Source organism: Leptosomus discolor, chromosome 13, assembly GCF_034619465.1.
Source record: "Leptosomus discolor isolate bLepDis1 chromosome 13, bLepDis1.hap2, whole genome shotgun sequence".
Classification (NCBI taxonomy): Eukaryota; Metazoa; Chordata; class Aves; order Leptosomiformes; family Leptosomidae; genus Leptosomus; species Leptosomus discolor.
In genome coordinates, this window is record NC_141403.1 from 6,587,591 (window position 1) to 6,612,441 (window position 24,851).

The window sequence follows — 24,851 nt, forward strand, 5'->3', positions numbered from 1 at the left end:
ATAATTATGGACTGTGGTGCCACTAGTGACTTGTAGGAAATTACAGTGGGGCCTATCAGAGCCATCTGCGCTTCTGTGTATTTCCATGAGGAACCAGTCAGCCCTCACAGCAATGCCAGAACTGCACATTGATGCACACGCTGTTAATATCACATTTCTGTAAGCACGCCTGATAACAAGGTACAAGTGTGAAGTAAATCACTAGACAATTCAACAAATAAGAAAATGAGTGGGAAAAATGATACTTACATAGCAAACATCCTAGGACTGTGTACACAAAGGGCTCATTGCTAATCTTGTTAGCAACCTTGCACACCTTTTATAATCTATAAAACAAAATTACCCACAGCAATAATGAATCTCAGTTGTCAGATACCCTCAAAAACTGCATAAAATAAATGTAGAATTTGTACTAGAATTTCAGACACTGTATAGATTCTCTGTGAAACCAACCTCCAATGAAAATTCATGAAATTATGTGTGCAAGATGCAAAATCAGATTGTACCTTATCCTAGCCTGGATTCTAGAGGAAATGTGAGTGATGGTGGCAATTAATTTTCTACTGAGTAGTTTCCTCCTAAGATGTAGAAGACCAGGTTCAACTCCCAACTTTACCTAAAGGAATTTAACTCATTAACTGGGAGGCTATTGTGAGCAGCAGACTATGAGGTAGTTTGAGGTCAGGCTCTTTCAAACTTTTTTATTGTTCCACTTAGTATTAACATTGATGAAATTCCATATTTTCCATGTCTAGGTACATCTCTTAAGCACCAGACCAGAGATACTAGTGTCCTACTGGCTAGCTCCCTCTCTGGTGTCCTTGGTGCAAATGGCCAGTGGTTCAAGGGGCCACTGAGCCTCTGCCCTCCTTTCTGATGGAAAGATCTATTTGGGAACAAGAAATACTTAAGTGTAATTTTCTTCTCTTCCTTGAGAAGTACTTTAATAAAACTTAATAGAATTGTGTCAAACAGCAAGAGACTGAATGCTAACCTGGCTTCAGTTCTTCAGAGACTGTTTGTAGAGAATATAACCATATCAGCAGGAGAGGAAATAACTCATCCTCAGACATCCTATGGTGGCTAAGGTGTCCCTGAAAGAAATACCAAACCCCTCTAAAGAGACAGGAAATGATCCTGGCTATGGTCATCCTTGATAGCTATTCTAAACTCGGAGTGCTGGATAAGGTGGAGAGCATTCTGAGGACTTGGGTCTCCTTTTTAGATCAACAGAACATCTCCAGTTGAATGAACTTATCTTCTACTTTGGGTTTGATTGATGTAAACAAGAAAAAAAACCAACCCTGCTTTGGTTTTAGTTGCATTTTTTATTTTACATTTTGTTTTTATAGTTGAACTTAAAAATCAGTTGTTCACACAGTCGTAACCACAATCTTGTTTTTAAGAAAATCTATTTAATTATAAGAGAACTATTATGACTGTGTTTCTTCATAAATAGATATACAGGGATTATATTTAAATCAATACAGGGGGAGTCCAAGTAATATTCATATACTCTGGATCCACGTATGCAATACGCAACATGCATGGTATTTTTTTTATGCAGCACGTAGTAGCTATATGTCTAGCCTACTCATATGCCTACGTACAAAGCTATATGTGTATCTTCTGAGGATCAGCCATGGATTTCTCCATTCCAGCTAATAACCAGTGTAAGTGCAGATGGAGACAAGGGCTGCTCCAGCCCTTTCAAAAGCCAGATCCTCTGAGGTGCTGAGCTTTGGTGAGGGAGCACTTCAGCTGCTCACAAAAAGCCCTTATCATGCTTCTAAGACAAGAAGTGTAATTATATTTTCATGTTAATCCCGAAAAATTTCCAAAGCACCCTGGTCCATAGTTTGTGCTTACACATCACTAATGAGATTCACCTTTCCTAATTCAATGGTATTGCTTATTTTCCACTCACTTTATTTGAATGGTCCATTGCACTAAATAATGCTGAAGTAACTTCTTTGTAAGGGGTTTCCATTTTGTTTGGGGTTTTTGTTTGTTTTATCCATTTAACAACATCTTAGGACAGTTTTATTTTTCAATCTCTTTGACAAAACTACGTTCAGGTTGTGTTAAAGCAAAACTTCTGTGGATCTCATACTGGAATATAGTTTGATAATAACTGCAAGTATCAATAACAGAAATGATTAACTAATTGATTTTATGTTCTTTAACAAAGAGCATGTAATAGAAAATTATCATCACAAAATAAAATATACTAAAACTCCAAGATACTATTGAGTGATATGGAAGGTAGAGAACAGTTCAGATTTTATCTTCTTGCACATGTTAATAAGTAGAGCAGGAAGGGGAATATGGCTTAATATCTGCCCTCTGCATAGGCATGGCCAGCTGGGTTCTGAGAGTGTCGTTTTCATTTCATTTATGTTAATCTCACTTTGAAGGAACTCCATTCTACACAGCTGACTGCAGGTGCATTAACAGAAAATCTTGTATATTAGAAGACCTTGGGTATATTTTGTAGTATAGCGCTAAAGTAAAGAGCAACAGTTACAAAAGGACCAGCAAATCCAACACAGCAGGAAAATGAGGTTGCTTTTAAACAGGTACCACAGTTAGCATTGTAGGCACTTTAATTGCTACTTACAGGCTGGTGTGGAGCAGTCCCTTGTGTTGTGATACAGTCGATGGAAGTGCTTGCTACACTCTGACGAAAATGTGACTGGCCCTGTTTGAAAGTAAGCAGGAGTTAACCACAAGCTTGCAGTGTCACTGCTTTGCAGCTTCATCGAATGACGTCAACACAAAGAACTAATTTCCATGTATTTTGACAAATTTTCGTTTAATTTTTTACTATACCTTAAACAATTATGATGCAATACAAGTATAACAATGCTACTGAAATAACAGGAAGCAATACTATTGCTACGCTATTATGCTCATGATCTGAATAACAGAAAAATGGCCTTTGGAAAAGATGGACTGGCTTAGCCTTGAAATTCCAGTAATTTAAAATTAATAGTAAAATTTCTTATGTGGTGAAAACCAGAATTGTGCAAGTACAACAGAATTTGCTCTGCAGTCAGTATTCTAATGTAGAAGGAATAATGTAGATGGGATGCAGATATTATTTCTAAAGACAAAGAAAAGCAACATTTTAAGAAAATATGAGTTTCTAAGCCCTGGAAAGATAAAGTAGCTTCATGTACTAGTGCTTCTAATTTGCACAGAGATGGTTTATGAAGTTCTTAATATATAATGTGGGTGTTGAGGGGAAAAAAAAATGACAGCTGAATAACATCTAGGAACCTGATCTCCTGCTAAAATAGTCCTAGCAAGAAAGGGTGCAGACGTGCAGCAGGCAGCATGTGTTTCAGCATTTGGGTGAGGCAAATCCTTGTGTGCCCAGGGTGCAGGATGCTGTGTCTTTGTTCTTCCAGCCTGTGCTCCCTTCTCTGGATATAATACCATCTGCCTGCATTAATATTTGATAAGAATATACAGCTACCAGTCTCCAAAACATGGCTCAAAGGTAACAAGTTGCCTTCCATAATTGCCGATGACCCCAGGAAGGTATTACTGATGGGATCCAGGTTGAAAAGGAGAGCAAAAATGTAATATTTGTGTCATGTAACCTGCTTAGCAATACTACCACTGACAGCTGGGGATGAGTTTCCTGTGATTTGGACAGAAAACACTGACACTAACTGAACAAGACTAAGTTTAACTTGTACCCTCTAAATTCAGCACAAATAGGAACCCTGAATAAGAATAGCTTGTTTCAAGTAATGCTACAAAAGGATCCATATGAAGCACGCTATGCTGACTAACTTTCATGTCTGAGGAAGCATTTCTGAGCAAAAATTATTTATTCTGCAACTTGAAAAGTGGTTTATCAGCCTGGTAGACATACCAAGCCAATTCTCTTTGGGTAGTGCAGACAAACTACCACAAGCTTGAGAGAAGATTCCTCTCTGTGACAGTGAACACGCTGGAACATTAGATATATTTCACAGTAGTATATGGATTTCACTAGATTTTTTCAGCCACAAATAGGCTTTTCAACAAACTGACAAAGCAGTCTTTGCAACTTTGAACTGGAAGATCGTTGCCATTTTTTATCTGAGTGAGTAATCAGGCTTGAGAGAAAGTATGTAATTTGAAATTATCCAGGATATGTGGATCTGTGGAGATAACATCAGCTTTTGTCACTAAATAAATTCCGTGTCCCTTCAGATAATAGATGGTTTTCCAGCCCTCTTCCCTGCCATCAAAAAGAGGCTGTTAATTTTATTTGTGTCTTGCAGAGCACTCTGTGTCAGCTGGCTTTTCAAGCTGAATTGATAGATAGTTTTATGACTCACAAGATTATTTATGATTTTTCCTATAGTCAAGGACTGTTACATATGGTTCTGATTTGGTTTTAAAGTGTGTCTACTTTTCTTGGCATACTGGAAGTGTACAGTAATTTTCTTAACCCTGAAACTGTAAAGATAATGGACTGTGAAGACAATGTAGATTTCCCCTTCTTCCCTCTTTTTCATAGCTTCATTATTTCAGGATGTTCTAACTCCTGAACGGTAAGGACTATAACCAAACAGTTTTCTTAACTAAGGTTGACAGAAAAAGGATTATGATTTGAACGGAATAAGGAAAAACAGAGTTAGGCTGTATTTTAAGAAAACACCTACAGATTACAGGATCTAATAAAGTTGTGGAAAAAAAAATAATTAAAAAAACCCCAAACAAACAGGAAAACCCATCACTGAAGATCTTAAGAGCATAACTTTTTTTTTTTTTTTTTAAAAAAAAAAAAAAAAGAAGAAAAAAAGAAGAAAAAAGATGTAGGTAGAAATTCTGAGCCAACAAAGAAATAAACTTTAAGAATTTTGAGGAGAACCTGCTTTCCTTATTCATTCCAGCTAACGTTAGTCAAATAATTTCAGTAATTTTGATGGCAACTACTCAGGCAGAAAAGGACTATAAATTTAATGAATGGCTCCAGAAACAAGCCTTCAAGTATTTTTTTCTCTTTTTCTTTTCTATGATTTAGTATCCTCAAAATACCTTCTGTAAAACTCATGGTTGTTTTGCACTGCCGTTTTTAAGTAATGAAACTTTTTCTGTATTCATTATTTAGCTTCCCCAGATTCTTATGTTGAGCTTTTTATGGTAGCTGAGCCATTTCCAAAGTTAAAAATGGAAAGGAAATGGATTAAGTATTAATATAAGCAAATCTTTCTTGTCTGTCCTCCCCCAGGAGAGGAATTTTTGGTATTCCTGTGTTACATAGGATAGCATAGTTGGAATCTATATGTTCTTTTCATTTCTTTCTCCTATGGACTGAAAATGGTAAGGTTCATAGTTACTCTGGATTCTTGTCAGAGGGAAGGGCCAGCTGGGTGTGTCACGTTTCCTGCGGATGCTCTTAGGCTGCAGTTGGCAGAAAGATCCTTAAAGTTGTGCTTATCCTAAAGGTCTGAGGACACCTCCCCCATGCAAAAGAGACAACAAATTCCTTCCTTTCTTGCCAAGGACTGTCTGAAGTTTCCAGCGAAGAGGAAATGCATAATTATTTCCAATTCTCTTTTTCATGCTCCAACTGCCAGCTATTTCTCTAGTTTTTAGTTTCACTAATCTCAGTAACATTTAAAATCACCTACAGATTTGCCATCTCATGCTCAAAACCTTCTGAATTACAGAACATTTGGAACTGGAGAGCAAAGGACCAGTGCAAGCATCTTGCCGTTGGCAACTTCTTCTACTTATATTCAGAAGGTACAATATTTTCCCATTGTTATAAAATAGAGCCCCAAAGGTAAGCACATTATACAACTCCATCTCAGTTTTCAAGTACAAGTATTGACTGAAATCATATTAAACTTTCATGTTTGAAATAGCAAATGGTTTTTCTCTTTAATTTACACTGTTTAATCCTTCCTCGTTCTATTTGTTCGCCTTGTTAAAATAAGTGCCCACATCTACACACTATGAGACAGAAGACAAAATGGGTTTCCTTGATAAACTGAAAACTTACAGGCCACATAGATCTGTTTCTGGAAGATATATGCAGTCCAGTGAGAAGTTTTAAAATTAGCGAACTTGAAAATAAATACAGTAGGACTGACAAAAACTATGGAAAATATATATCTTTAAAATTAAAAATGTACTGAGTTCTCTCACTAAAATATTACTAGCCAGAGAGAGCAGATAAGTGCCCACACGTACCACGTTTTTAACACCATACTGCAAACCATTTCACATAGATATATAAGGCAATATCTATAGCATACAGATACCGTAGGTTTATATGCATACATTCAGTACCTGGAACATGTAGTGTAGCTGCAAAGCAACAAGCAACAATAGGAAGATCAAAATGAAACAACAGGTTTTATAACATGAGCATTTTAACGTAGCATGTTTTGAAAGGTGTTTTGAAAGGTGTTTTAGGCTGGATTATTCAAAGAGAAACTCAAACCTAACCATAATTTGAGTTCTGTAAAAACTTCTCATCCTAAACAACGCAAATTTAACTTCACAAATGTTAAATTTGGTGCAGAACCTCAAAAAAGCTAATGGTGTGACTCTTATGGCTACTTAGAATATGCATATGTAGGTAAATTAAGAGCAAGCAGCTTCCTTACCTGTAAAATGTTTTATGAATTTGTCTTTTAGACTGGAATCTCTTGGAAAAATTTCTGAGGAGAGAAGAAAAACGAATGTATGTAATATAGGAATTACAATAAAAACACTGAAAGCGTAATACGCCAAGATGTCTGCTGTAAAGAGACCAAATAGCTTCCCAAATTAACTATGAAATTAGTTTTTATAGCTCTGTGTGTGTGTGTGTGTGTGTGTGTGTGTGTGTGTGTGTGTGTGTAAACAACATTGTGACATGTTTCAAGTAATTCACAGAAGAATACCAAATGGTCATCCTACAACACTATCAGATTTTCTGACAATCACTTCTATACATCTTAGGTCTGAGTAGAGCTGTAATTTTACAAATATTTATGTAAGTATTATAAATAAGTTTTCCTGTTAAGACAATTATTTGAGCACCTGGAAAAAATATGTAAAATACCTAGATAAATCCAAACTAAATACCATATTTTGTGTTTTGAAATAATAGGTACCTTAAAAGTCTCTTACAGCTCATCTAAAATAGATATGGACCACACATTTTTTTGTGGCACTATTAGTCAAAAAACAGTACTCCTCTCCTGTGGAAAATACTCTGGATTTTTACATATTCCATTGCCATATATGGTCTTTTTTCCAAAAAGTGTAAGAGAAAATACAAGTCTCAGAACAGCCAAAGGAATCAGGCAGAACAGAAATTGGAGCTAACAAAAAAACACTACTCACATCTTTTTTTTTTTTTTTTCCATTGGGATGCTGCCTCTGGCTTACAGCAGAAACATTTGATGCAAGTAAATATGCTCAGAACTAGTACATTTCCCCTCAATCTCACAAATTTTCCACTGAAAAACTGTATTAAAAAATTCTTGGGTAACTGCAGTTATTATTGCAATAGTGACCGTATATAACAGTTGCATGTTTTGTTGAATTCAACCGAAATGCCTTTCTTAGCACTGTTAACAAGGAATATGCGTAACTCACAGCATTAGGACCTGCAGCTAAACATATTTACTCACTAAAAATATTTCCTTGCAACTAATGTAATTTTAAATCTTTGTATTCTCCTACCTTTTTTTTTTTCAATTCCCCATCTGAATTAACATTTAGCTCAGAAGAGAGCAAGTTTCCTTTCATACTATAGGAAGATGTTGGTTATCTGCCAAAATAAATTCTTACCACTGGCTTTAGGCAGTTTCCCAGAGGTCACACGACTGTATTTCTAGGCTGGGATTTTAAGCTAAAATGCAAGTCTTACTGCAACTCAGCAAGGTTAGGGGACCTAATCTACTTAAGATTCCTCAAAAATCTCTGTTTTAACTAACTTGTTTCCTTATTGCAAATGAAGTAACATCCTTTCCCCATTAAACTTAGAATTTTACTGACATGAAATTTCAGGTAGTTTAAAATTACACAGAATGAAGCATATGAAAAGCCAAAATAGTGAAAGAATCGGTTTGAGTTTTGAATGAGATGGCTCCAGTAGACCAGTACTGATGATTAACCAAAGCCTGGGGAAGGTGAGGCTAGGAACAGGCCATTCTTGCTCTGACAAAGAACATTTAGACCCAGGTGCTTTCACAGTCTATAGAATTTGCTACGGGAAGAGCAGCTGCCTTTCGCCCCATAAAATTCTGTAGGAAAAGCACGTAATACAGTGTACGGCCCAAACCCCACCCCTGATGCACAGAAGGTAGAACAGGGTAACGGATCTGATGCTCAGGCAAGGAACTGGGCACTGCAAGCACACAGTTGCAGCTGTAGCTGTGGGGCAAGCCCGAGATAGAGCGCTGCAGTGTCTGCTTCCCACGAGTAACCTACATCAGCCCAAGGCTCACACCAGCCTGGCTATGCCTGTCCCAGCAGGGAAAACTGGGTCAGTCGTGTGTTGGGAAGTGGCTGAATGATGCTGACTGTGTGGCTGCTCCTCCTCGGCTGCGGCTGCCACCCCCTCCGGGCAGCCATCAGCTTTTCAGCGTGTGCTCATGGTTCAGCTTTCTTCAAGCGTTTTCTTAATAGTACGGTGCATTTTCTTGGTGAAACACAATCAGGGAGCCCCCAGCCCTCCCCAAAGCCAACCTGAGCTCATTTGTATAAAAATCACGGGCAGCAGGGGTTATTTCTGTCCGCTGGCTCTAATGGCAGGGGCAACTCTGCCTCAACGACGAATGGCCCAACATAAGCACAGTTTTCTTCTGTCTTCCAGCAGCAGAGCCAAGCCCTCCTATCTGTTATACACCTGTGAGGCTGAAGTCTCAAAGGACTTAGTATTTCAACCAAAATAATAAACATCTTTTCTGAAACGAATATGTATCATTGACTCCTGACTAGGGGACACTGCAGACAGAGGCAGGATCTCAAGTCCATACAGGATGCTTTTATAAAGCAGTGAAAAAATCATCACGACAAAACCTCTACGCTAGCTTTCCCTGGCTTCTAACAAGCTCTTAGTTACTCCAGTCATATCTCATGCAGTATCTATCACCTGTTAGGATAGATAGCTTAATATCCATTCTCACAACGTATGCTCACATCCTCACAATGCAAGTTAAATTCCTTCGCCATATTAATTTCACAAAGGAGAAACAGAAACATGAATATAATAAGATAGATTGGCAAAGCAGTGCTAAAATCAAAACCCTTGAAAATCACACTGGGCAAAACCACAAAAGAAATAGGAAAACAAAATTATGAAATGTTTTAACCCACATGAACAGGAAATACTGAGTAGAGAGAGTGTATTCAATTCATTCTTGCCTCAAGACCATGTTACAAAAATTAGTAAAATAGAGCCAGCACATATCCCATGGGATATAGTAACTTTTTAATCAGCTGGGAGAATATTCGGACTGTGGCATTCTTGTGCCCAGTCTTGCAAAGTCTGCACTGCTCACCAGACAGAGCACATCTGAGTCAAAAGGCATTTGTGCTATTGACCCTAGGTTTCTCCTGGGCATAATCTCAGCTTATAATCATAAATTAACTTAGTTCAAGGATCTCTTTGTTATTTACATTAAGACCTCTGTGTGTGTCCTTAGATAATTACTCATCTGGGGCAAAACGCTGCCCACCCTACACCCCTTCCACAGAAAGCAATGGCCCTGGACAGCTATTAAATGGTGCTAGGACAGATTTGATACTGGGTCTTCTAAAATACTAAGAATATTTATGGCAAAATCTAGGGACAAGACAAATTTAGAGGGTTTTCCAGCTTGGCTTCACAGACAGAATGGTGACGTTTATACTGCAAATTTGGTTCTAAATTGTCCTTATCATTAGTTTTCTCAAGTTGTGACACTTCACAGAAGGTCTTATGGCTTCAGGTAAAAGGTGACTGGATCTGCCTGAGTTTTGTGCCATGCTGGGATAATGGGATGATGGAGAGAGCTACCAAGGTCTGTGCTAAGAAGCAGTGAGCAACAACTCCCCACTCTTACATTTTGTTGTAAACTTTCCAAAGTTGATTTAAACCACTGTTGTTAAGCTAATTCTCTAGAAAATTATTCTGTGCACTTTTCAGTTGTTATTCAGCACCGGGTAGCTGACATTAATATTTATTTTTTCACTAATTTGGACACAATTACAGAGATGTAGACTAAACAAGCTATGGCCTTACGCTCAGGCATGTGCTCAGGCTGCAATCTAAGACATAGCTGCTTCACCTTGGATGAGGTTTTTTACCTTTCTGTGCCTTCCATTTCTCCTTGTTTTCTCTTTTCAGACTGCAAAGCTGTGACCACAGGTGCTGATTTTTACCCTGTGTTTGCGCTGTCTCCAGCACCACGTCACCTTAATTGTGCCTGGAAAATTCATGTCCTGCTGGAGTATAAATAACAAGAGCTGCGCTCGCGGCACTGAAATAAGCCAAATCCACACCACAGTTTGTTGGCTTGGGGCATGAAAACTCCACAACCTCAGGTGCTATCACCTCGCTGGAAAAAAAAAAATCAAAATCTCAGTTTATGCTCCCAACAGGCAGCCTTTGCTTATTTTTAGCTTGTTCATAGAAACGGTGTAAATCAGCCAGCAAAAATTACTCCTGCTCTTGGCATAGTCCAGGTCTACACCAGGTGGCTCTACAACACCCCGCCGCAGGCTGTGCTGTAGGCAAGTGCAGAAAATGGGAAGCAGCAGAGCTCAGGCTCTGCTCCGTTGGCCGAGTCACTTAACCTTTCTATGTAAGGAAAAAAAAAAAGCCCTTATCAAGAATCTCTTTTTGTAAGAATATCCACATATCTAAAAAAATGACTCAACAAAATCCAAAGCAACTTTTCCTCACTTAAAAAAAAAAAAAAGAAGAAGAATAAAAATCAACTCATAAAGCATTTGTGGAAAACTTCTCCATGACAGGTAATTCTTTCAGGAAAACGTAAGCCTATCCAACAGAACACAGTACCAGAAATGACATCAGTTATCACTATAGCTTTGCCTGCCACCTAAACAGTATTTGTCAGATTTACATACAGGTGCTAAAGAGCTCTCCACAACACACTTCAATGACAGTGTTTCAAGCTTAGCCTTTTTAGACAGGTTTAATAATTACCTGTTTTCCCAAACAGCCACTGTTCATTCTGAATATCCACTGTTATGTTGTACAGCATTCCTTGAAATGACATGTCACAGTGGAATAACAGGTATTTCTTGGGTTTATGTTGTTCTTAACTTTATGTTAAGTTATTTAACAGAGTTAGGCAGTCAAATGATTATAATCTCACAGAAATTTGGTTACAATATAATGCTTAGTCCAAGATATAGTCAATAGCAATGATAATACACCTTATTATATCCTACGATAGTTATACGCTCTAACCTGGTTTTTATTCATGCTGGTAAAGTCATTTTGAGTTAATGCAATTGTCCTTCAGAAAGGGCAATGCTTTAGAATTAATCTTCTTTCTTTGCTTTTTATTCTTCTTTCCTAGCCAAATTTTATTTTATAATCTTTTTCAAGGCAAATTAATTTTAATACAAAGTAATACATTTCAGCCGGTCTTGCATTACCAAACAATGTAGCAATTTTTTCCTTGTCTAATACAGAATTATCTAAATTTTGCACAACCATCACACATACAATCTTATGAAAATCTTAATTCTCCCATGCTTTGTTTAACATTATTTTATAACTATGGCATTTAGAAAACAAATGTTTTGTTGTGTATTTTCTTGTTTCTATCTGTAAAGTGGCAGAAGAAAATTGTCAGCAGGAAGGTGCAGCTGACTCTACTATTATAAACCCAGATGCAGGCTTCTAAAAATGTTGTTTTGGCATGAAAATAGCATGTGACTTTTAAATATTTTTTAAAAAACATCATTTCATGTCATGAAACTGCTTACAACACAGTATGTGTTAAAGAAGTTTTAAATAAAAGTGGTATTTTGAAGGACAAGACTGTCCAAAGCTTCAACTTTAAGGATCTATTTGTTCATAGTATAGGAATAAATCTTGCAGTGGTTGAAATATCACGCTTCTACAAATATTGGAACAGTGTCAGCAAAACTTTCTGGAGTACTTTATATAGACAAGTCCCACATATTTGGATGGAGCTTTTCTTTACTAGAAACTCCACAGTGCCTAAAGATGGCAACCCTTGTCTACTGTGACAATACCACAAGGTGAAACACCAATGGTAGCAGGTTTGCATACATTCAGCAACATCAAGATGGACTTAGCCTATGCAAAAATAAAATGTATGGTGAAAAAAGTGATAGTAAAATCTTTCAAATGTAAAGTCATCAAGAAATTGATAGTCTTAGAAGAATTTAAGCAACAGAGATGAAACAAAACCAGAACAACAGAAAAATACTCAAGTAAAGCGATGTACTAGAAAGATGAGTGAATGGAATGACACTGCAACACCAAGATGAAAGTATTCTCAGCCTCATTGAAAAACAGATGAAATCTTTACAAAAGCAGTGCTTTAAAAAAAAAAAAAAAAAAAAAAAAAAAAAACCACAAAAGATATTCAGAAACTTTAATGACCTAAACCATCCTTCCTCTGGATGACTTAATTTGCACATGTAATAATTCCTACAAATCTTAGGAAGAGATGTACCACCTCAATATTTAAAAAAAAAAAAAAAAAAAAAAAAGTTTTGCCAAAATTCAACAACTAAAATAGAAAATAGTGCAAAGATAAGGCATCTCAGCAGGGAAAAAATGTTAGCGTTCATGTAGCTAAGAGTACGGTGTGGTGCTGAGCGAAGCACAGGGGTTTGACCCCAGTGCCATATGTGGGAATTGCATGGTAAATACGCCGTAACTGGAGCGTGTAGCATGCACCTAGAGATCCGATCCGGGTACTCCTGGCAGAGGCAGACAGAAACCTGTGGGCAGCTGCCACAGGGAGCCAGCCCCGCTCCCTGGCCACGGCATCTGCCACACCGCGGTTCCACGGTGCTCGGGAGAACAGCTCCTAACGCAGCCCCCAGCAGCAGGCGACATTAAGCAGAGCTGAATCAATTAACATATACTTCTTCCTTCAGTAGCCTGACCAATTAAAAGGTCTTAATTTTCCTACTGTCATTATTATACTTTGGCCGTGACCAGATTTCACAAAACTCTCACTTCTGGGCCCATGGCTGGACAAAGTTCTTACCTACAAAACAGGATTTCCAGCAGCTTTGGCTATGCTGGAAATGCTTTTTTTTTTTTTTTTTTTTTTTTTATGTTGCTATTCCATTGCTACCAGAATGGTATTAGTTTTCGTTCTGCAAACAATAGCCATATTAGCATAGATTGAAACGTTTCTCTGGATCCTCATGCGGTGCCTGATCCAGCAGAGTACGCAGTTCTTTGTTGAAAATGTGTGACATTTGTATTCCCTACTCGGGGACCACCAATTGATTCTGGGGTCTGTCCAAGAGTGCTCAAAACCCTTAGGACAAATTTGTGGTTGTGTTACAACTCACTTCACAGACTGATATATTTAATGTATTTTCTATTGCAGTTTCCCATAGGGAGGCAAGAAAAAACATCGCTTTGTGCAACACAGAGCAACTCCTTCCATCATTAACAACCATAAATCATTAAACATTTTCTATTATTTGTACTAGAAATAACTGCCATATGAGAAAATATCTACTTAAATGATGTAATTTAATTCCCTTAGCCTCCTCATCTGTGGTTTCTACCACATAAACTGTATTTCTGCTTTTGTTTTGTTCCTCTTCTTCCAGTTTTCCATAATTAAAACCTTTATAATAATTTCTAATTGTCTTAGTAATTTGTTTGCTTATACACACACATACCCCGCTTTCCCCCAATAGATCTGCAATTCATTCCTTCAGACAAGGGAAAATATCTATTTCTGTGTGCAGTATTCCACGACGTCACTGTGTTACTACTTCTGTTAAGTAACACACACAGTTCCCACTTACTGAATACTTTTATTTTGAGACTTTGATGTGTACGTACTAAGTTCCATGGGGCAGAGATGGAAAATGAGTCAATGCTCCAGACAGATGCATTCCTTTCTGTATGTAATACTGCTGTTTGGAATTCAAGACTTACCAGATTCTTCCAAGTGCTGTGCAATGAGGATTACAATAAATTAGCAGAATTTGTTGCGTTTTCTATCACTGTCTGCTCTAGCAGGTGAAAAAATACCTGAATCATCTGAAGGGAAAAAAAAGCCTCAAATAAACCCCCAAATCAACACTGCTTGGATTCACAGAGATTAGAGGGTCTGCTCAAGAGGAAGTTCTGAATTAATCTACAACTGCATACCACTGCCATCTACTGAATATAGAATATGCTGAATGTACTCATGCGTACCTTCCTACTCTGCGAGTGGAGCTTACGAGGCTTCCCATTTACTCCATCTAACAGGAGCCCTTCCAGTTCTCGCAATACAAAGTGTACTCTAGAGCTTAACGGTTACAAATAGAGTGCAATTAAGAGTTCATAATGAATGCCTTGGTCAATTTATCTTCTGCTTCTCCAACAGCAGACCAAACAGACTCTAATCTCTTTGGATTTATTTGCTGTCCATAAAATCTTTGTTCGGTGTAAATAAACTTTATTTATAGAGAATATTTAGAATGCACTCTGTGATATATGATTGTACCTCATTAGTGAAGTCCTAAAATGGTAGTTCTGCTCCCACGTCAAGTAAGCGCTTCCATGCTTATTTACTTGTCTGGGTTTGAAACAGTGCTTCTAAGGATACTTAAACTAGTGACTGAACATTTACTTTCCCTGATACTCATTCCAGTAATATTTTTCTGATGTGAGCATGGCAAATAATACTCCTTTTAAATGCTGAGTAATTGATATGTTCTCAAATTCTCCCAACTTTATTTATGAATGCAGTATCTGATGTTATATATATAAAATCAAAGTCTTTATTCTGCAACTTTCCCCAGGAACTTGAGCAATAAAGTGGGTTGTGACATCAGTCGGTTTAGAAGTACAACGGTATGACCTCAAAGTGAAAGCCTAACAGGATTTGCTTTCAGTATGGCTGATAAAGTTTACCATGTCAGTCACCACTGGCAAGAGCACTATATGTAAAAAATCAGTGTAATTCTTAAAGGTGCTAAAGATGGGCATAAAAGGAAGCACCAGCTTCTAAAACCTCAGTCTGGCATCTAATCACAATTTCTCTTTTTTTCCTCTCTTCCCTCTGCCAACCCATCACATGTAGGGCCAATCATTCATCCTTATCCCAGAGTCTCTACTCACCTAAGTCATCTCCCTCTTACCCTTGTAAACCTTATCTACATCAGTTGCTCGCTTAAACGCAGGGAGATTAACATTCCCAGGGCATTCACAGGAGAGTAACTCAAATCTACTTGGTCCTCCCAAAATTCCAGCATTGCAAATACCGAACATTCAAAAAAAGTATTGTACGAAGGGATTCCTAAAACAGACAATAAAAACAGATAAAGACACCTTCTACAATGCATAGTAAAGCGAGAAAATGAACACATTAACAAACACACAAAGAGCAAAGGCATACTGCTCTCCTGATTCAGCATGCCCTGTTTTTGTCCGTTGAACTGTATGTTTACACATCCTCGTAACATTTGTTTGATAAACGGACATCTGTGCACTACAGTTTGGAGCAGACTTGAAGTATGTCATACTTCTAGTTCTTCACCCTTTGTTTGAAATGGAATGCTATTTTTTTTTAAGAATTACAAAAATAGTCTTGAAATAGTTTGAAGTGTTGCCTTTTTATAGTGACCAGGGTCACTCTGGCTGATGGCTGCATAGTCCCCCTCACTCATCAACACCCCATTAGTATAATTGCAAGGGAACTATGGGAGGGGTTTTTTAACCCAAATATTTTTCAGCCGTGTTGTTACTACAGAGACCTTCAGGTGGGTACCAAGAAAGCAGATGACTAACTTTAGACACTTGATTTCAGCTGGATGTATAGCCTTTATTTGAGCGACAAGACAGGAAGCCTTAGCCACGCTCTGTTATAAATAGTATGGAAGATTCTGTTCATACTATAATATAAATAGTAACACAAAAAAGCAAGGCTAATGTGACTGGACCTTTCTTTAAGAAGAAAGGAATATTTATTTATCTCTGCTAACTGATGAACAGGCAAGACAAGTTTTACACTAGCTGGGCACATTCCTGTTCTTTGAAAAGGTTACGAACAAGATTCTAGGACATGTTGCCTGAAATAGCAGATGGCTGGATTTAATAATCCAATAGGTTTATGCCATATGATTCTAAGTGTGAAACACTAGCTTTAATTCAACAAATAACCATCTCAGCTATGTTCCGTGCGCTATTATTCCAATTGGGTCATGGCCTATGAGCACCTAAGAGGGAGGAATTTCCCCTGGAAGCCCTACTACTCCTGCTCCCATAGAGTCCTTTTGATTAAAGGCTAAGTCTTACCTGAAGACTATGCAAGCTTGTAAATATATGACAATGAGACATCCAAAACATGGTCTTCTACTCTGAGAAGAAACACATTTGTTTGCTATAGTGTTTTATTGCTAACTCCTTCATTCTTTGTTTACTGCAAATCATTAAAAGGAGTTAGTTTCTGAATTAATTCAATTTATTTATTGCTACATTACAAAGGACTACATGGGATCAGAAATTAAGTGTCTCAGGCTCCTTGCCACATTTCTAACACAGGGTAAATCCATAAGTAACATCCTACTGATTCAGATAGTTTTTATGAAAAAAATGTCCATTATCTTGGTCCTTCTTGGATGTTTCAGATTGTAAAACACTGCAGTAGTTAAACTTTGGTATACATCATGAGACAGATAACTTTTAAAACAGTCTGCTTTTTTCAAGCTTCTCTTTCCGAAACACCAGAACCACAATTGCGCTGCTGCCTCACAAGGTGTAACACGCTCATTTGTATTCTAAATTTGTATTCTAAATTTGTGCTCACTTGTATTCTACATTTTCTTCACTGCTGCAGTTTTCTCGCCATTCATCTGTGACAGAAAGTGAAGGAAACTGAAGTTTGTCCTCTCTTTTAAGAAAGCGAGACCTTTAGTCCCATCATCCTTGTAGCTCTCCACTGGCTCTCACGGGACATAAGGAGCGCAGAGTGCCCAGGTCAAAGCTCCTGAGCTATTACACCTAGTATCATGGCTCTCTTGCCAACACAGTCCCTCCCAAGCACAGTCTCTGGGAGACCTGCTCTCTTTCATGCAAGTGAATGGAGGTGAAGTGACACAAAGTCCTCTGAAACAAACTTCCACTTCTAGGTTTTTTCATGCTTCAGGTGAAAACAGTCTTTCACAGAAAATTTCACAAAATCAAAACAGTAAGAGCAAACAAAGCAAATACATACTAATTTTACTTGAGTTTGCTCTTTTTCATTTTATTATGCTGCTGCTTGGGAAGGATATGGAAGTTCTTTACAACCCAACTTTCTGACTTGAACGTACAGGACCATCTTTGAGACACCACAACTGCTCTTGTTGTCCCAGCGTCCCACTCCCTGTGATCCACATTACCATATCGTACAAAAGTGAAAGCACCCCTGACAGTACAAGGGAGGAGGCTGGAAAACACATCCAGAAGCAAGAGAACAAAAGCAGGAGAAACAGGCATGTAAGCATTTGGTGTTCATGTTGTATCAGCTGGAGCACCTACACAGGATACAAGGTACAGGAGAAGGAGACCTACTTACCATTCCTTCCTTCAGCCACACCTAGGTCACTTTTTCAGAAGTTATGGAGGAAAACTATTTTTAACTAAGTCCCTCCAGCAGTCTCAGCAGCAGAAAAGGTTGACTCGCAGTCATGGGAAGGTGATAAAGACCTGTTCACATCCACAGGAAGGACCCAGCCAGCCACTGCCCACACTCTTCCCTGCCCATGCCCTACTCTTGCCAAGCCATTGCACTTTGCTTTCTCCCCTCCCTTGCACTCCCCTTGGCCTCCTTGCTTTGGCTGGTCTCTGCTGAGCTGCGAGTGGGAACAGAGAGTGACAGGAATAGTTAGCAGCGATCGTTGCTATGAACTCAACTAACAGCATGAACAGTAATTCCAGGGAGGCCTTCCTACCTCAGCAGAGCAATGACTATTTACAGCCTGAAAGGGGTTGCCAGCCTCCAGTTCAACACCCTCTTAAGGGCAACAGATTATCCCTAGAGTTGGCTCCTCCGAGCCTGGGCACTGAACTGTGGGAAGGGCATAACCTGAGGCTGGAGGGAGCTAACTCACTCAAGCTACAGCAGAAGCATTTAATCACATCTGAAGTGTCAGGATAGGCAGACAGGGGAAGGGGAGGATAGCTTTGCCTGCTGTGAACTATTCAGGTTTTTCAACACTGGTAATACTACGTTCCTCCTCTCCCCCTCAAACTTAGATTTTTCTTTGCTTAATTCATCATTCATGAGGGGAAAGTAATTGCTCACTAAGTGCTCAGACACTGTACTTTCATTTCTCAGAAAAAGAAAGCTCACCTTGTTGCTGGCTAAAAGACTGCAGTAATGGTAATATCATCTCGAGCTTGGAGAGGCTGAACCCTGGCTGGCCAGCGGACAAAAGTGTTTGCCACCCTCTGATGCCCTCTGTGATGTGAATGCAGAAACTAGCACCTAAAACCTGCCCTATCTAAACCAGAATATTTCCCACAGTACCTTCTGCGTATGTCCAGAAATATGATACTGAGTAATTTGTCTATGCTCCGTTCATTTATAATGTCATCAGTTACATGCTGTACCAACAGACATTCATCATCCAGCCAGAATGTGTAGAAATACATGTCAGTCTGCAAATTGGCTGTAGATCTTTCCAAACATTTTTCTTTCTGTCACTTGTCTGCCAATATTTCACCCTGTCAGTAGAACCATGTGAAGGTTCTTAGCCAGGTAATAGAAACGTACTTTCAATTGCACATGTGAAGCCTTCTCCCAAAATCTTTCTTTTCTTCCTGAATGTAAGATTGTCAGTCAGCTCCAGGTGACTTAATTTTGGTTATAACTAAACAATCCTGTCCAGTTTTCAGCAGCCATTGTCTGTTGTCTGATAGTTTCCTCACTGCTGCAAAGCCTTCATGATTAAACATGGGCGTTTTTTATTTAATAGATAATTTTAAAATGCTAAAGGAAGCATGCAATAGTGTAACGGTAAGAGAAAAAAATGGTTTATTTCCTTTTATTGATGAAGGTAACAAACTTCGCTTATATGTTCATTAAGGAAGAAAAAAAAAATTTTTGCTATAAAGGTATAAAGCTTTCAGAACTAGAGTTTCTCAAGGGGATATTTATAAGCTAATGTCTTTGAGTTAGGGCATAGGTCTTATTCTGAGACTGTCAAAGCTGTTACCTGAGACTGCCACAGCTGTTACCTGAGACTAAATGAAAAGAAGGAAAATACACGTATGTCTCGATGCATCTCTCTGAAATTGGCTACTGTCAGAAACCAATGTCTGAACCTGGAGTTCCAGTTTCCATGGTTAGAGTCACAGAAGCCATTGTTTGAATGTCAAATTTTGAAATAAACACCAACAGCAACTAAGGAAATGCTTTCTGTTTAGAGTCTTAGCTTATGTCTACAGCAATAAAACACAAAGCAGTTGTGTACTAGCAGCTCTCTGGATTCCTGACTGGTATAAAAAATGACTCTAGGAGCTGTCATACTCTCAAATAACACAGTTTTGAGGGCTGAAAGTCACTGGAAGGAGAGTATGGCCTGATTCTGTTCTCCTTGATTTCAACAGAAGCAAAACCAGGTCCTCAATCTGTGTGTAATTCACATGATCTACTTAGCTAAACAATTAAGTCACAGCTCTGACATCTGATATTTATTTTAAGTTCTTTGAGCCAGATTCTCTTCTCTGAGCCAACCCTTTTTTCTATTCTGGTGGCACAAAGGCTATAACAACTGTGGATTTTCCCAGCTGGAGATTCTCCCAGCATGAATAAGTCTTTACCTGTCTGGCAAAACTAGCTTTCACGTTATTTCCTCCGCCTTTGCATCCTCTGAACCTTCGCCATCTTCTTATGTGAAGAGTAAGAGGTCTGGCTACAGCCCTCATTACCATGCTTCAAGTATCTTAGCCTGCATACTTGCCTCTTCAAATTAAAGTTATCTATCTGGTTAATTTTAAATAATCCAGAGGCTACTGTAACTGAAGTGAAAATACAGTCTGCTGTAACACTCTTTCTGTGGCATTTCAGAAGACATACAATTGAGGACCTGTCCAAGACACGTTACCAATGAGACTCAAAACCTCTGAACCCTTGAACTATAGGCCACTCCTATCTGTGCAGGCCATGCTTAAGAATATAATCATATTGCAAGGTCACCCTTAAAGAAAAGACCCTCAATCCAAGCAAGGCAACTTCTTGAACCTCCCTCTCCACCCCGAGAGAGCAAAGGCTGTGTTAAGGGGTACCCTGAAGACAGGTTCATCTGAAAAAAAACAGTTTGATTCGAGCGTTTGTCTATCATTGCCTGACTGAGGAACATTGTGGTTAATGGCCGCTCCTCTTACATTATTTTAGGTGATGTACCAAATGAAAAAATCTTTAATGAGACTAGTTTCATGGAGATGAAAAAATTGGGATGTAGTTTATCCCTGCTCATCTGAGTTCTCTTTAGTCAATGTCCCAGTGGAACTGATCTGCTGGGAAATGTGAATCTGCACAGAGGGACTGCCCTGTAAATATGCTGTGGGAAGCAGTGGAACAATGCTAAGCCACTGTGAAGACAGCACCAATTACTTGAACTTCATCCGCCTCTTTGAATATCTTTACATTGTCAAGAAATCAGTCAAGGATCTGACTCCAGTCTCAAGACGCTCACATCCTAATCCCTCATGCCTGTGTTCACGTTTCATTACCTAAAATCTGGAGCTCTCCAGAAGAGAAAGCTCAAGCATAAGCTGACACGTAGTGTAGGCCCAAGCTCTTACCACAGCAGCGTGCAGTGGCCTGAGTGTCACAAACCGGTGTTTTCACATTACAGTGTCGACTGTGCCTTGGACAGCTGAAGAGGCTTTGAGTTCAGAAGCAACTGGAAGCAGGAAGAAAGCAGATCCACCAAATAGAAAAAAAAAGTCGGGGATAAGTATGGAAAGTGTGTCTGGTCTAAGGAGAAACTAAACTTCTACTTGAGCGTCCCACTTCTTTCGTTGTACCCCCTTTAGCTACATAACAGTTGTGCCCCACTTCCGAGCAGACTCCTACTCTGAGGTGTGAGCTTCAATGAACACTTAAAACACTCACTAAATAGCTAGAACCACATTTCACTTCCAGACCCGCGCTGGGATATGATGGCCCAGCAAAGCAAGATCACAGCTTCGCATATCAAGACTTTTGGCCAAGGAAATGCATCAACTCGGGAGGTAAACAACATCAAAGAGAGTAACATTGAGAACGCAGCGACCCCTTCTGATTTGATGCTTTCTAATCACCCGCTTTCCAATAATTCAATAAGATTTGAACAAAGAGGTTGAAACACTGGCTTCTCCCAGGGCTTCAGCCAACCGCAATGAAATTATAACAGGATATATTTACAAGGTTGAATATCTTGAACTCAGCTATAATGATGTTTATTAGTAATTCTTCAATAGCTGCTTAGAAAGCATATTTGTATTAGTTAATCCTTGCCTGTGGAGACCTTTATATTTGTTTGGCAAAAGAACATTAAGAAGCATGGATTTCTTTTTTTTTTTTTCCTCTCTGTAAATCCCTGTTTCCATCAGAAAATGCCTTGGGATCAAGAAATAAGCCAAACGTAGTGTATGTGATTACTTTTCTGCTATTACTATTAGTGATTACTCTAGAAAACAGTTAGAGCTGGAATGGATATAGATCTAGATTAACATATTTGACAAGTTTCACATTTGAAACAGAAACATAAAAAAGAATTTAGCAACTATACTTTGCATTACGAGCCTCTGGAACAGCACCACATGCATACAGATAAGCACTATGTGCATAATTCAAAAGCATCTTTTTTCTTCTCTTCTCCTCTGTCAGAGATGTGAACATGGAAAATACTGAAATACACATCTATTTTGAAAAGTAAAAGAAAAAAATCTTGAAACAGTTACAGACCTGATGTATGAGTTTATGCAAAAAAGCTCCTTTTTCCTAAGAGCTTCTAACAAGCTGTTTAGGATATCCCTTGAACAATTCGAATGGGAACATGTATGGCATTATGAAACCCTCGCTGTTTCGAATACTAAGCTGTGAATATGTACTTCGTTCTTTCCAAGAGGGAAGATGTATTACAATACTATTTGTTCATTAAACTACAAAAGGATAATTCACTGAAAATAATGAGACATATAGGTAAGACTGGTCAAATTATTCAAGGCATTAATCTACTACAAAATACTTTTTGTATTCATAGGGTTTTTTCTGTAACAGATAACAATTTCCATTCATTCATCTATCAGCTATTTGAAATCACTAACCTATCAAGGCAGATATTGCAGCTGAATCCAGAGGCTCCAAATTACGCCTGCAAAGTTATTGTAGAGCTCTTGACTGAAGGCAGAACCACTCTTAGAACGAGATATAGAGACTACACATTGATAAATAGGAAGAGGAAATTCACTTTTTGCAATTCTGTAACACTCTATGCAAGTATTCTGTTTTAGCTATCATGGCTGCTAATAAATGTAGATTCTAGAATATCTGCATAAATTAAACACAAGAACAGCTGCAATACATCAAAAGCAATATATGAACTAGTTGAATCAACTGAATGAAAGCTGATGACATGTGCTTAACTGCATGCAAGCCAAACTCAGCACTGACAAACATAGGCAAACTCTATCGGAGTGAAAGGAAATAGAATTGAGTTTGCCAGAGCTTAATTAGACCCTGCTCTTTTTGATATATGAATAGGCTCCAGGTTGATTGCTGTGCAAATGTTAATGCTTCACTGTATTTTACATTTCCTGTGCTTATTTTAGAAATGTTTCTATTTCTCTCTGAATTAGAACAGATTCAGAACTAACAGATCAGTAACCTACGGTTTCTCCCTTATAAGTACTTTATCCTAAACTGCTATCTCAAAGGTGTTCGCAAGGAACATGTCATGTTTATGCTCAGGATAAGGTCATTTTACCCTATTACAGTAACATAAGGAGACACTTTATAAATGATAACTGGGATCAAAATATTTTATTTGTTACATATAAATGCATTAAATGAGGTGAGCTATTTAGACATACTGATGTTGGTGGTCTTATCTTTGAGGATCATAAGAAGGTGTAAAATACATGAAAACCACACATCTCAGTGCACCAAAATGTGCTGAGCAGAAAGTGCTGGCCTTAAAAGACAGAAAACACTTTCCATATGCTGGGACTGACCAAGTTTAATACTTCTCTGTTTTTTAATACTGCTCTCCCTGTTATAATATTCTGGTACTCTGAGATGGAGAGTGCAACTGCAGAGAAAAGGAACTGTTACTCTCAATATTCAAGGGGTTTCCTATCTATTCTAACACTTACCTCATTAGTACTATTTAATCTCCACATTTACTCCTTGTTTCACTCCTTGCTCTGACAGGAAAGGAATAGCTCTCCCAGACAAAAGTAAAGAAGGAGAAGCAAGGCTTTTCTGGAGGTGCCGCTCAGTTCTGGGTCAGTGGACTTCAGTATAAATGTGCAGTTTGGATCTGTTTTAAGGATTTTGAAAGCCCTGACTGCAGCTTAGGTAAGGGATCCTCTATAGTCCCATGCAGCTGAATCACATACGTATACACGGAGTGACTCCACCATGGAGGCGATGGAGAGTTACCCTAGAGTGCACGAGCAGTACATCTGGGTGTGAAATTTGCTGTACCTCTGCCAGTCTCACCCACACAAATGATTGCTCTTGTAATAACCCCTTTTCTGAAAGTCTAAAAATTGCCTGGAAAAGCAGCTTGTTACTGAATCAAGGCAGGAAATCTGTGTATGTTTAACTTTACACAAACTTGGGATTTGATCATATAATAATGGGAAGCACAAATTGTATGGGGCATCCTGCTAAATTAGTACTGACCAACAGGCCCATTCAAACTTTAGGCCCACGGCATAAAAGGAGAGTGATTACCCTGCTCTAGACCGTCTTCTATCCCAGGAGATTTCTCCAGAGACCACAGGAAAACCTCAGATTGGTATGCTTTGGCCATAAGTCTTTGTCCACTGTGTAAAAGATTAGTTTTTCCTAGATTTGCTAAATTAAATTTTCAGCGACAAAAGAGAAGTCTCTCACGTGTTAGGCATGCTATGCCATTAACAGATAAGGAAGAAGTAATTACTCTATCGCGATTACAGTAATAACATCACAGCTATCTCCTCAGCTATTTTAATCCAATGGGATTTAAGGGGTTTACTAAGCTGGTACATATATCCAGTACTGCCACATGTACCGACGAGGATGCATTTCCTAACACTTCGTTTCAAAGGTTCCTTCTACTGAAACACATCACACACAGCTTGATACTATAAACAGTAACAGTTAAGGGAAAAAAAGGTGTCTCGCTGTTTTCCAGTAGGTTTTTATTTTGGTTCCCACCTTTATTTTACAGGCTCAAGTAAAAAGGAGAACATAATATAAGTAGCAAAGCCTTCGTTAGATTTGTGCCACGTTGCTCCTGAAGCTGTCCAAAATCTGCAGGGAACATGACAGCAGTTGCTTTACTGGTGCAATTTTGAATGTTTTTCTTCAAGCCAAAGACACAGATTTCAAATCATGTAGTAAGAGAGCACATACTAAAATGCAATCTAACCAATTTACTTGAATTGACAAAGACCTAACAGACTAAAGTAAACCAAACCACACTTATAAAAA

At 38.5% G+C, this 24,851-nt stretch overlaps 1 protein-coding gene across 1 annotated transcript in view; it reads right to left on the reverse strand.

Moving 5' to 3' along the window:
- Window positions 1-261: 261 nt before the first annotated feature.
- ALKAL1 (ALK and LTK ligand 1) overlaps window positions 262-24,851 on the reverse strand; it is a 33,688-nt gene continuing 9,098 nt past the window's right edge. The window contains exons 2-4 of the mRNA XM_086472736.1: window positions 6,621-6,674; window positions 2,621-2,701; window positions 262-326 (exon numbers count right to left, since the gene is read on the reverse strand). Coding sequence (XP_086328862.1) covers window positions 262-326; window positions 2,621-2,701; window positions 6,621-6,674 — 200 coding nt within the window. The remainder of the gene's footprint in view (window positions 327-2,620; window positions 2,702-6,620; window positions 6,675-24,851) is intronic.